Source organism: Coenobita brevimanus, chromosome 13, assembly GCF_032717465.1.
Source record: "Coenobita brevimanus isolate Jiangsu-jjx chromosome 13, ASM3271746v2, whole genome shotgun sequence".
NCBI lineage: Eukaryota > Metazoa > Arthropoda > Malacostraca > Decapoda > Coenobitidae > Coenobita > Coenobita brevimanus.
Window position 1 is genome coordinate 56,025,630 of NC_136966.1, and position 12,606 is coordinate 56,038,235.

Consider the following 12,606-nt stretch of genomic DNA (forward strand, 5'->3'; position numbering starts at 1 on the left):
TTTTATGGAGCAAAAATATATATAAAGTTATTCCCAAATCATTTTTTTTATTTTCTATCCTTCCTATTTTATGTAAGAAATAAATATCTGTTTTAAGGTTAACTATGGTCATTTTGCTATCATCCGAGGGAACTGGGTCACTCATAAAAGCTAAATATTAAGCTGTGATGGCATGGAGAAGGTTGAGCTTCAGTAAATGTAGTAAATGCGTCTCCTTGGTTACTAGTCAAATGTTATATTGTGACTACACCTGGCCATCGACTGAGCTGAGAGGGGTTAGGGGATTGTGTGTGTGTGTGTGTGTGTGTGTGTGTGTGTGTGTGTGTGTGTGTGTGTGTGTGAGAGAGAGAGAAAGAGAGAGAGAGAGAGAGAGAGAGAGGGAGGTAAAAAAAATTAGGCTGAGTATGGCCATTCACTTCTCAAGAGGCATAGAACACTGATGCTTGGGATAGATAGATAGATAGGTAGATAGTTAGATAGACGGATAGACAGGTAGGTAGATAGTTAGGTAGGTAGGTAGATAGATAGACAGATAGGTAGGTAGACAAAAATGTGTGTTGGAGAGAGAGGCGTGGGTGTGGGAAGGAGAGGTATATGAGAGTTTCCTTGCCCCTACCCACACACACCTACTCATTAACCACCTGCCCAACACCTGTTCTTAACGAGGCGTCTTCTCCCACCTGTCCCCTACCTCCCACCTCCCACCTACCTCCCACCTACCTCCATCCACCTCCCACCTACCACCTACTTCTCACTTAACACTACCTACCCCCCATCTAACACCACCCACCTCCACCTAACACTACCTACCTCCACCTAACACCCACCTAACACCTAACACCTCACATTTCCCATCTAACTCCCACCTGTGTTATTTCTCCCACGTAAATAATCGAAAAATGCATTCGTGTTTGTGTGCGTGTGTGAGTCTGAGAGAGAGAGAGAGAGAGAGAGAGAGACAGACAGACAGACAGACAGACAGACAGAGAGAGAGAGAATAACCGCAGTGGGGGGATTAATGAAGGCTGTATCCAACCCCCTGTTCGAATATTTTCTTCCAAGCTGAATAAATCGTCTGGAGATAGCAGGGAGATAGTAATGAGGTCTCCCAGCTGAATAAAAGCGTCTGGAGATAGCAGAGAGATAGCAATAAGGTCCCCCAGATGAATAAAATCGTCTGGAGATAGGAAGGAATAGCAGTGAGGTCTCCCAAGCTGACGAAAATCTGTTCTGTCAATGGCAAGAATGAAAACCCTCTGGATCCGTTTGGCGCCACAATTTGTTTTTTCTTTATCCGCTACCAGACGATTTTATTCAGCTAAGGACTGGCCCCTCGAACTGAAAAGATATTTTTGAGACTGCATTTAACTCCTCTAGTCTGAAATTTATCCCAGTATGAACAAAATCGTCAAATTATAGCAAAAAAAGATAGAAAAAAAAAAGACGTCATCAGGCTGAGATGGTATAAAAAATCGTCATCGTATTGAAGGGGTTAATGAGGACTGTTTCTAAATCCCTCACAACCATACGTCTCCCCTCAGCTGAAGAAAATCACAGCAGAAAAGATATTATTATTATTATTATTAAGGTATCACTGCAGTTGGATCGGTAGCGTATACGTTGACCAGTTATCCTATGTGGGTTCAATCCTAACCAGAGGCGAGCAATCAAGTAGGTGCAGTAGTATATAATTTCATGTGTTCTCACGTGTTTGCACCCTATTTTGGTTTCCCCGATTAAATATACAGACTCTCGAATTATTTACCCTTCAGGACTCGGAAAACACAGCTCCCCGTCCATGTCAGGCGTGTAACATGGGCTGCAACAACAACACATACATTTCAGGCTACGAATGTCTCCTCACAGACCAATAAAAATGACTATCGATATCCTCCTCCAACATTTAGAATTATCTCTTACCTCTCTCCCTCCGAATCCCCTTCATCTCCTTCTCCCCAGCTCAGATAAGCCACCTGCCACACCTGAGGCCCAAAAGGTAATTAATTCCTGCCACTGACAACAATCTCACGGGGCGTCATCTTTTCCCGCCATTTTTTCTTACCGTCACGTCACTAAAATTTTCTAATATAGATATTCAGATAACTCTCATTAGGATTTTCCTGTCCATAATATCCATCGGGGTAACATTACTTCACATATTCGAAGCTTATTTTTGCATGTAGGGTGTTTGAAAATGTGCAATCTGGCCGAAATTGCCCATCCCAGCCCCTATTATAAATACGTCCCGTCCTGCCACGCCCCCGCAGTCGAGTTAGAATTGAAGGAGAGGGTGGGTGTTCCTGTCCTGGTCCGAGTCTGGCAAAAAATGGCCAGATTGAAATATTCCCTGGCTTTACCCGTCTCACTGCTATGTCTGCTCCTGGCTCTGACTTCTGTTGCGCTGGTAAGTATAGCATCGTCTCTTTTTGCAGTCATTTGTCTTCATCTGACGGAACTGAGTCACTCCCTTACCTTGAATATTATAAGTGATGGTTGCGTGAATCTCGATGTCCTTGGTACGAGGGTATGAAATTACGAGTCTCCTTGGTTACTAATCAGATCTATCCTTCAGTCCTACTACCGACTGAAAGGATTGAGGGATTTTTGCCAAGTTAAAGCAAGCACACTATATTTCTTTTGTCTCTAAAATTTTACATATTCTAACCCTTTCAGTGACAAAGGACGTTAGTGAATTATATTACTTTATTGACGATGGAGGAGGTATGCACTATCTGAACGTGAACCCGGTGGACTGCTGGCTTAAGTTTCCCCTTTTCCTGCAGTCCTCCACCTTTTTCGGAGATAGGGAAGTAGTTGAGGGACGTTTGTTTAGCCAGGCAGTGGAGCCGCCCAGTCATATCAGTGCCACCACATGAAGGCGTCCCTCTCTAGCTTACCTTTGAATAACTAGAGGGAAATAAGTGAACTTCCTGTATGGGGGTTTATAATAAGATAGCCCACTTCGAAGTCCCTATCCTAAACTCATTAAAGTTGTATAAAGAGTGAGAATAGAATGTAAGATACGTCCTAGGGGTGACGGGATTTAAAAAAAACATACACATACACATATAAGAACACACACACACACACACACACACACACACACACACACACACATTCTGTACAGTACACACATATACACATACAGTACTACAGTTACTACCACTACTACTACTACTACCAGACGATTTATTCAGCGTAGGAATCTCTCTAGTACCAAAGGGGTTAGTGAAGGCTGTACACACAACCCCTCTAGTTCGAAGTCTCCCACATTGAAAAAAAAAAAATCGTCTGGAAATAAGACATAACAAGAAATGAACGCTATAACATGGTGGCGTAGCACTTCTTCGTGACTAGCACCCGGTGGACTACAGACTAAAATTCCCCATCTTTCCCTGCAGTCCACCATTCTCGTTTGGGGGTATAGGGAGGGAGTTTGGGGACGTTTGTATAACCGGGCAGTGGAGCCGCCTAGTCCTTTCGGTGCCACCACATGAAGGCGTCCCTCTCCAGCAGTCTATAATATATGAATACTAAGCCGCACCTTTCTGTTTACAGGAGAGAGGCAACTTCACAGCAGAGTACAGCAGACAAGGTAATCTCTCTCTCTCTCTCTCTCTCTCTCTCTCTCTCTCTCTCTCTCTCTCTCTCTCTCTCTCTCTCTCGTAAAAGCCGTCTAAAAAGAATCTAGCAACAATGTAATAAAGAATGTGAAGAAAATAGACCTTAATACAGTACTAGGATTTATAAACAGGAAGTTCTGGGACTACTACACTTGAGAAGGGATAGTACAAAATTGAGACTAGGTCAGAGCAAGGCAACTAAATTATTGCTGCCCTATTGGAGTAACAAAATATGCGAACAATAATGAATAAAATAAAATTTCCTTACCAGTTACGAAGAGAATAACTTTACTGGTCCTTTCTTTCCCTCACGAAGCCTTGATTCATGTTTACAGGGATGAGTGGAATGAGAGTGAGGATGGGGAGAGAAGCTGGCGATGGCGGGGATATGAGCGGGAAAATGGATGATAAGGACGTGGTGAAGTCCCTCCGCCTGGCTGTGTTTGCAGACCCCACCCTGCACCACCTGCTGGCCACCTTCCATCCCGACAACCCACCCGCGGCCACACACAAATTCATCACCACCATCATCTCTGCTGTAAGTTACCAGTATCTCATTAACTGCTGTGGTCAGTGAGTAGTCCTTTTATGCATCTAGGACTCTGAATGAATTAACTGAGATGAAAGTCTAATATGTCAGTATCAAATCTTATCTAACATGACCTAATGTAACTGAATCAAATCTAATGCAATGCAGCATATTTAGCTTCCCGTCTCCCTACAGACAGGCATGAATGCAGTAGGTCAACTCTGGAATTGTCATCCTCAGTCTGTATTTCCTTCTGTCTATGTCTCTCTCTCTCTCCGGTCTGTTAACCTCAGTGGATCGTAACATTGGTTTATTTTGTTTTTCATGGAAAAAAATTGCCGGCATTAGACCTTTGGTTCTTTCTTCTCTGCATTTAAAATGATGATTTAACAATACAGTACCAAATCTTATTCAGCATTACATAGCCTAATCTAAACGAATCAGACGACCCAAGCCAACTTATCTTCCTGCCCGCCTGCAGGCAGAGAACGTACTACAGCAGGCTCTACGTGGGTCTGGGTTACAGCTGGAGGTGCAGTTGGTGCAGGTGGGGGTGTGGGCTGAGGAGAAGGTGGTGCCTTTCAGTGGCAGGGCCATGGCCAGTGGCACTCTCAGTGGGTTCTGCCAGTGGGTCAGTGCTCGACGTCCACCGTTTGAGGATCCCGCTCACTGGCACCATGCTATGCTCATCACCGGGTGAGTACCGGGTGTATTCTGGAGGATGAAGGTTGTAGGTGAGGGTAAATTGGAGGGTAATGGGTGTGGGTGGGTGTAAATTGGTAGGTAGTGGGTGCAGATGGGTGTAAATTGGCAGGTAGTGGGTGCAGAGGGGTGTAAATTGGTGGGTGGTGGATGTAGATGGTGTAAATTGTGAACAGTGGATATGAGTGTAAATGGGTGGGTAGTGGGTGTGAGTGGATGTTAATTGGTGGGTAGTGGGTGTAAATGAGTGAACAGCGCTTGTAAAAAGTCAGGAGTTTGGTGTGTGTGGGTATAAATGGGCGGATAGTGGGTAAAAATGAGTAGGCAGTGGGTGTATAGAAGAGTGGGTGTGTGGATTGGACTGAGCTGGCATGTGGGTGGGTGTTGGTTGGTGGGCAGTGGGTGTGAACAGGGTGGGCATGTAGATATGTGGGTGGGTGAAAGTTCAGGGGTAGTGGGTGTTCAGGTAGGTAGGTAGGTGGTAGAAAAAGAGAGAGAGAGTTCAGAAAATAGGATGGGTCTGTTGGTGGGAGGAAGTGAGCATATTACTAAACAAAATATATATATGTAGGTGAGTGGGTGTATATGTAGGTTGGAGCAGAGTCGTAGGTTTATGTGGGTGGAAAAGGAAATGGTATGGGTGGGAGAAAATGTGTATAAATGTTGAAGGATGGGCACAAGGTGGATAGTGGGTGGGCATAGACAAGTGTGGATGCATGTACTGTAGTGTGTGTGTGTGTGTGTGGTTAAGGGTATGGGTGGGAAGGTGTGTCTGGATGACGGTGAGGGTATGTACAGTGTGCTTTGTTGTATATGACTGCTTGAGAGAGCACTGATGAATCGCTCTGCTCTAAATGCATGTATGTGAGAATGTAACCCACACAAATACCAGACTATATAACACGTATACTGTATATGCCTAGGGGAAGTTGTTACTGTATTATTATTATTATTATTATTATTATTACTACTACTACTACTACTACTACTACTGCTGCTGCTGCTGCTATTATACGATATCACTTACTACAAAATAGGCATCACCACGTCTCCCTCATTAACCCTTCCAACTCTGCCACAGGGAGGACGTGTTTGACTCCTCCCCAAGTGCACTGGGAGCGACCTACGTGGGTGGACTGTGTCACCCTCAGGCAGGATGCTCAGTGGTAGAGGGTCACTCCTTCAGGGCAGCGTACATCATTGCCCACGAACTGGCTCACTCCCTCGGTCTGCCTCATGATGGTGACGACATTTCCACACCTGACTGCCCCGCCGAAGGTCACCTCATGGGTTTGGCACTCACCCCTGGCTCTTACAACTGGTCAACTTGCTCCCAGAAAAATCTAGCAGCCATTGTAAGGTATGTATCGGCTGTACCCACTCAGGTTGACATTCCCATTTATGCTAGCACTCATTAACCTTTATTATCACAGCCATCGTTCTTTACCTTCCATAATTTACTCATTTCTGTATTGGATCAATGTACAGTATTTGGCCAATCTTTGCCATATAGCTCAGTCCTACACCCTCTCCGCTGTCAGCCCCTTCTCTCTCAGATCTTCATTCACAAAATCCATCCACCTCCTCTTCCCCTTCTCATTTTCTCCACTTTATCACGGTGATTCATTCCTATAAAGAGTCTCACATGTCAACCACTTATTATACTTAGCCATCGAACCACATCCTGCAGACAACAGTTTCTGCACTTCTCTCTGGGGGAGAATACCATTTAAGTGTGATAGTTAAAACAGATATTCAAATTTGCAACTACTAGTTTGTACCAAATTATAATGATGTACACATTCTGAACACAGCAGTCATCTGCGTTTTATGTAACTATGAGTATTATTTAGTTCTGTGATATTACAATGAAATAACAAAGATACTGAAGCAATAAGATGTAAATCAGGAGGCGTAAAGCTTAGAATATTTTAATTTTGGAATTTTGCCACACAAATAAAGGGATTGTTCTGTATCTGTTCCCATATATGGCAGTGTAGTGTATAGTCTGCACTGTACCTTTTTTATCTTTACGTATTATTATGAAGCGTTTTTTTAATCATTATCATTTCTTTAGCAACAGTGCATAGAAAGGGTTAAAATGTGTTACATCCACAGAAACCACACCTGCCTAGATACCATCGGAGCAACAAAACAAAAGGATGAGGGGATGAATCAAGACAACGAGCAAAGAGAGGAAATAGCAGGTCAAGATGAGATGCAAGAGAGTGCAATGCAAGGACCGCAACGTGTTGTGCCCCCAGAGCTGGATCACACTGCTGGTGGCCTCCCAGGAAAGAGGTTCTCTGCTGACGAGCAGTGTCATTTTGCCTTCGGGACAGAATACAGAGCTGTTGCTACAACCACAGTTAGTAGAGCATTCATTTAACTGTTTCACCCCAATATGAGTTTTCCAACAATAAAATACCATATTCTGCATTATAACTGCCTATAATATTGCCTATAATAGCCTCCCTTCTCAATCAGTTTCCCATCCAGCCATACATAAAGTTACAGCAGGTCTCTTCCTTCGCACTGTATTCAAGCTCCTAGTTGCCCTTCTTTCCTCTTTTGGGGAAATACAGTATCAAAACTTAACAATTTACAGTAAATATATCATCATCTCCATCTACAATATAATTTTCCTGAACTCCACATGTACATTCCAGGATGTGTGTGGATATCTGTGGTGTACAAACGGTATGATTAGCCGAGGGGCCCATCCTGCCCTACCTGGCACCCCCTGTGGACGATCACAGGTGTGTTGGGCAGGTCGGTGCGAGCGAGAGGAAACTGTATCACCCCCATCCACAGCTGCACCACCTAACCAGCCACCTACCAGTCGACCAACCATACCACCCTTCCGACCTAATCAGCCACCCTCCAGACCACCTTACCAGCCACCCTCCAGACCACCTTTCCGGCCACCCTCCAGACCACCTTTCCAGCCACCCTCCAGACCACCTTTCCAGCCACCCTCCAGACCACCTTTCCAGCCACCCTCCAGACCACCTTACCAGCCACCCAACAGACCACCATTTTTGCCTCCCACTGGCCAGCCAACTCGCCCACCCCACCGGCCATCTGCCAGGCCACCAGCTGGCCGACCCACTCTGCCACCATATTTAAGGCCAGAAGAGAAACACAGATTCCCCCCAGCCACAGTCCCTGATGAGGTGAGGCTAAGGAAAGGTGTGGGTAACTTGATAGTCAGGGAGGAGTGGGAATACTAATAGTTATTTTTTGAACAAGTTTTAAAACAAAACACTAGAACAATCCTATTTCTTTATAGTATCTAAATGTGTACAAAACTTCTCTATTCCTCATTAGGTATTCTCCCTTGTAACAGAGTTCTTGTTTGCTCTCCATCACCATCATCATAACCTCCCCCCCCTTTTTATTTATTTATTTATTTACTTATTTTTTTGAGTGTGTGTGAATCCAGCTCTGGGCTTATGTTAGTCAGTCTGTTCATATGGTAAAAGGATATCTTGACTAAAATTCATTGATTTCTCATTGATTTCCAAGGGAACATGAATCAGAAAAATAAGCCCCAGGTTGAACCCCTCCCTCTCCTGTGTAATATGAGATACAGCTCTGTTTGCAATACTGTATTAATGATGAGCAGTGAAGTTCCCTCATAACTGAAGTACTACTGATGAGAGGTAGACTTCCATCCCCCACTGCCACTCATTTTAATCACCTTTTACATAAGCTAGGGAATATACAGACACTATTGTTTAATAATGTATTTATCAACAGTCACTGCCTATATGCTACAATATTGAAAGAAAAAAGTTGTTAAAGTAGTCATTTATTGTCTGTCATCTTTTTTCCTCTTACAGGTGAGCAGCATCCCTGTGCCTCTCCGCTGCCAAATCCTGCCCCCATTCCTTCACCGCTATATTGAGTGTCCATCCGCTGTAATCAACCCAGTCTCACCTGCCCTCCCTCCCTCTCCACAAACTCCAATAACCACAGAGCCCCCAACTACAGCCATACGACCCCAACCATACCTTCCTGAAAGAGATTCTGGAAATACATCTGCTGTGATAAAGAAGATGGAAACTGAGGGTGCAGACATGACATTTAATAATTCCACCATGCCAGTTACATCCTCCTCAGTTAGGTCTTCAGGTGTGGTAAAAACTCTTCGTGATAATTTCAAAGTCTCTCCAAACATCTCTCAAACATCTCCTCCCTCCTCTCTCTCCAACACATCCTCAGTGGTGCCCTCTCAAGCAGACTTTCATGATTCCTCTGCAGGTGAGACAGTGGAACATGCTGCAAGGAGTGATGAATACAATATTAATTCATCAGCAAACACAAGCCACACCTATGAGCTAAAGGAAAATAATGGTAGCGATGACAGTTCACAGAACCATCCTGAAGGACTAAGTGACATAGATGAACCTAGGAAAGGTAAAAAACAGGCCCTGAGTAGTTTTAATACTGAAGAAAAAATGAAAATGGATGAAAATGTGCAGCTGGGTGAGAAAAGGCTCAATTCATCAGACAGCTTTATAACAAAAGATATTCATCAAATTCTTTCCTACATAGAAGACCAAAATTCCAGTAATAACAGTAACGCTTTAGATACTATAATGAAGAACAAGAAGGATGAAGAAGAGAAACCAAGAAACGAAGACAAAAAAGAGAAAGAGAAGAATGGGGAAAGTGTAGAGGGACAAAAAATGAGACTGACAGAAGAAACTACTGATGTTCCCCTTTCTGTCCGAGCCATAAGCATTTCTGGACCTAACCTCCAAAATTCTCTCCACAACCTCATCTACCCTCTCCTACGCTGGATGGCCAGAGAGGAGAAGGAAGGTGTGAAAGAGGGAGAGAAGGAAACACTGACAATGGAAGATATGGAAAGGATGAAAGACGGGGAAAAGGAAGGAGTGAAAGAGAAAGACAAGGATGGGATGAAAGAGGGTGAGAAGGAAAGACAGGGAAACCAGCTTTCATCCACACCTGCCAATACTTCAGCAGCTGTTAATATATTCACACTTGCAGATAGACCCACAATTTCCACACCTGCCTTTACCTACTCTTCCCAGGAGAACCATCTTAAAATGCAGTCTATGTTTGACAGGTAAGGCTGTTCACTGTTTGATTAAAAAGACATTGCAAATATCAATATCTTAGGGCCATCAATGTACAGAAAATGCAATATCCATAAATGAAGTGTAAGATCGGTACTATATAGTTTATGCAACAGAGCACTTTAACTAAGGAGTATTCTCAAAGTATTTTGGACACTCATTTGCAGGTTCAATTTCTTCCAGACAGGTACAGTACCTAGATACTGAGATATTTTATATAAGGTATGTTAGACAAGTTTATTCATTTTGGTGAGAATTATTGGATATAGTTGATTCTACTTCTAAAATATCTGAATTTCTAAACTTCTGTATTCTGTACTCCTGCAGTGAGCTATGTTGGATTTTTCACATATTAGCTGTATGTCTTACTGACCTTCATGCAGTCAATAGGCACAAATCTAAGTCAACTTTTTGTATCTTGTATGTTACTGTGTTGAAAGGCTGGCTGTGGTTAATCTGCGAGAAGGACCTGCAGAGCCGCTCACTCTAGCTGCCACTGCCCCCAGCCACACCCGCGTCTCCACCTACGCCCCCTGCACTCGCTCATGTGGGGGCGGCACCCAGCTTGTCACTCAGGTGGGTATAAGAGGATGGGAAAATGTGGATCAGGGCAAAACACAATGAAGGCTGGTGGGACTGAAAGCAGGTAAAAGAACTGAGTTGGTGGGAATGGTTGGAAGAGGATGATAGAATATGACTAGGGTGAGTATAGAGTTAAGAGAAGTGGGTAAAGGAGCAGTATGCTTTCTGCTCAGTGACATCACAATATATAAGTAGACTGTGCCTGTGTGTGGAAGTGGAACATACATTTATATAAATATATTGTTACTTATGGCAAGTATCAGTTAGATGAGTATGGTTTGGGTGCTGTGTACACCAGTGAATGTCAGGTTATGGGCAATAGTTACCGGTAAGTGACAGATATTGGTATGTATAAAGCTGGGTTTCTGTACAATAGGACTGTGTAATGATAGAAGCATCTGACTATGCATGACATGTGTGGAAATGCATTTGGAAATAACTACATGAACATTTACAGGTGTGTGTGGAGGTGACATCCCCAGAGAAAAAAGTTCCGGAGGAAAAATGTGATGGTTTACCCAACTACCGCTCACCATACACTCGCCCCTGCAACACCTTCTCTTGTGAGCCCCCTCCAAGGTATGGTCATTCTACTTCAATGTTCCTCTATTTCCTTTGAACTCTAAAATATTTTATTTATTTTTTTTTTATGTCTGCCTTTTATCTTGTAGTGTATCACTTCTCCATTTTCACTTTTCTTTCTGTTATTTTTTGCTTCTCTGCTTGTCTGTCTGTCTACCCAAGTTTATTAATATGCCTATTGATTCCTGCCATAAAATGGGATCTCCAGTCTCGTCATCTTTTGTCTACTTTTCCATTCATCTATTTGATACCTAAAACTGTAACCTTTACCTGTTCTCTCCCATTTCCTGTCTGCCTTTAGAGTAAATGAGGAGTGACAAGCACAGTCAGTGAGAGTGGTCACTGGAAGGATAGGTAGACCAAAAATGACATGAAGCATGAAGGAGTAAGCTGACAGAGAATATGAGGAAGGGTACTGTATCATTGAAAAAGGGGTCACTCCAGTACAGAATTTGGAGATAGACCAAGGAGCGAGTTAACAGAAAATGTGAGGGAGGGTAGTGTATCATTGAAAAAGGGGTCACTACAGTGCAGCGTTGGGAGAGAAATGTCTGAATAATATTTTGCCAAAGTCTTTCCTCACAGGATATGTCATCATGTAATAAGGTGATGGATTCTGTTGATTCCATATTTCAAAACACAACCTTCTACCCTGTTCTATGCTTTCTCTTTCTTTGTTTCTGGATCCTTCCTTACCCTGTCGTTTGGTAGAAATAAGAGTTTGGAAAATGATGATGATGTTGATAACTCTCTTTACTTTGCATCAGGTGGATGGAGGGGACTTGGGGTGTGTGTTCCGAGTGGTGTGGTGTGGGCCTGCAACAACGATTGGTTGGCTGTGTCCGCCCACTGCTGCAAGAGCTGCCTGTCCCCAACATCACCCTCACTGCTGCCCTCTTCCTTCCTGCCTCTGCCTGCCCAACCCCTCCTCCTGTTGATGTGAGGGTGTGTGAGGGACCCTGTCTGCCTGGTAAGTTTACACAGATTCAGTTATTTAAATGCCTAGCACCAAACCATACTCCTGATGGGGCAACTAAGGTGTTACATCATAGTACATTTATATTTGTGGTGTGTAATTTAGTTGTCTTATTTTTCCTACTAATCATTTATCATTTTTATGGCTTATATAGAACTGTAGGTGCTTAGGTAGAGTGCAAATCAGAAATGTCACATGTAAATATTTTATGTATGCTACTTCCATAATTTCCATACATAATCAACTTTTTTTTATTTTCTTTGTGCTTTACAATGTTTCTAGCAATGGCGTACAATAAAGACCAGTGAACGTGTAATCATACGTACCTTCCTCTGACCATTCCACTTCTTGTACCATACAGTGAACTGCAGCTTGCCTGACACCACTTTCCACCCAGCCTGCACACACCTTCTGCCAGACCCTCCCCTAGAGAGGGACCATCCACACACACAGCCATCAAGGAATTTTATCAACAACTTTGGCCGCCAGGACTTGTACGGATGA

At 43.4% G+C, this 12,606-nt stretch overlaps 1 protein-coding gene across 1 annotated transcript; it reads left to right on the top strand.

The window, feature by feature from the left end:
• The first annotated feature begins 3,981 nt into the window (after positions 1-3,981).
• Positions 3,982-12,606, top strand: LOC145415928 (uncharacterized). Its single transcript, XM_080285038.1, has 12 exons — positions 3,982-4,161; positions 4,634-4,848; positions 5,936-6,214; positions 6,973-7,222; positions 7,524-8,030; positions 8,700-8,991; positions 9,121-9,276; positions 9,874-9,952; positions 10,403-10,538; positions 11,002-11,123; positions 11,894-12,096; positions 12,464-12,606. The coding sequence occupies exons 1-12, from the start codon at positions 3,982-3,984 to the stop codon at positions 12,604-12,606; spliced, it is 2,562 nt and encodes an 853-aa protein (XP_080141164.1).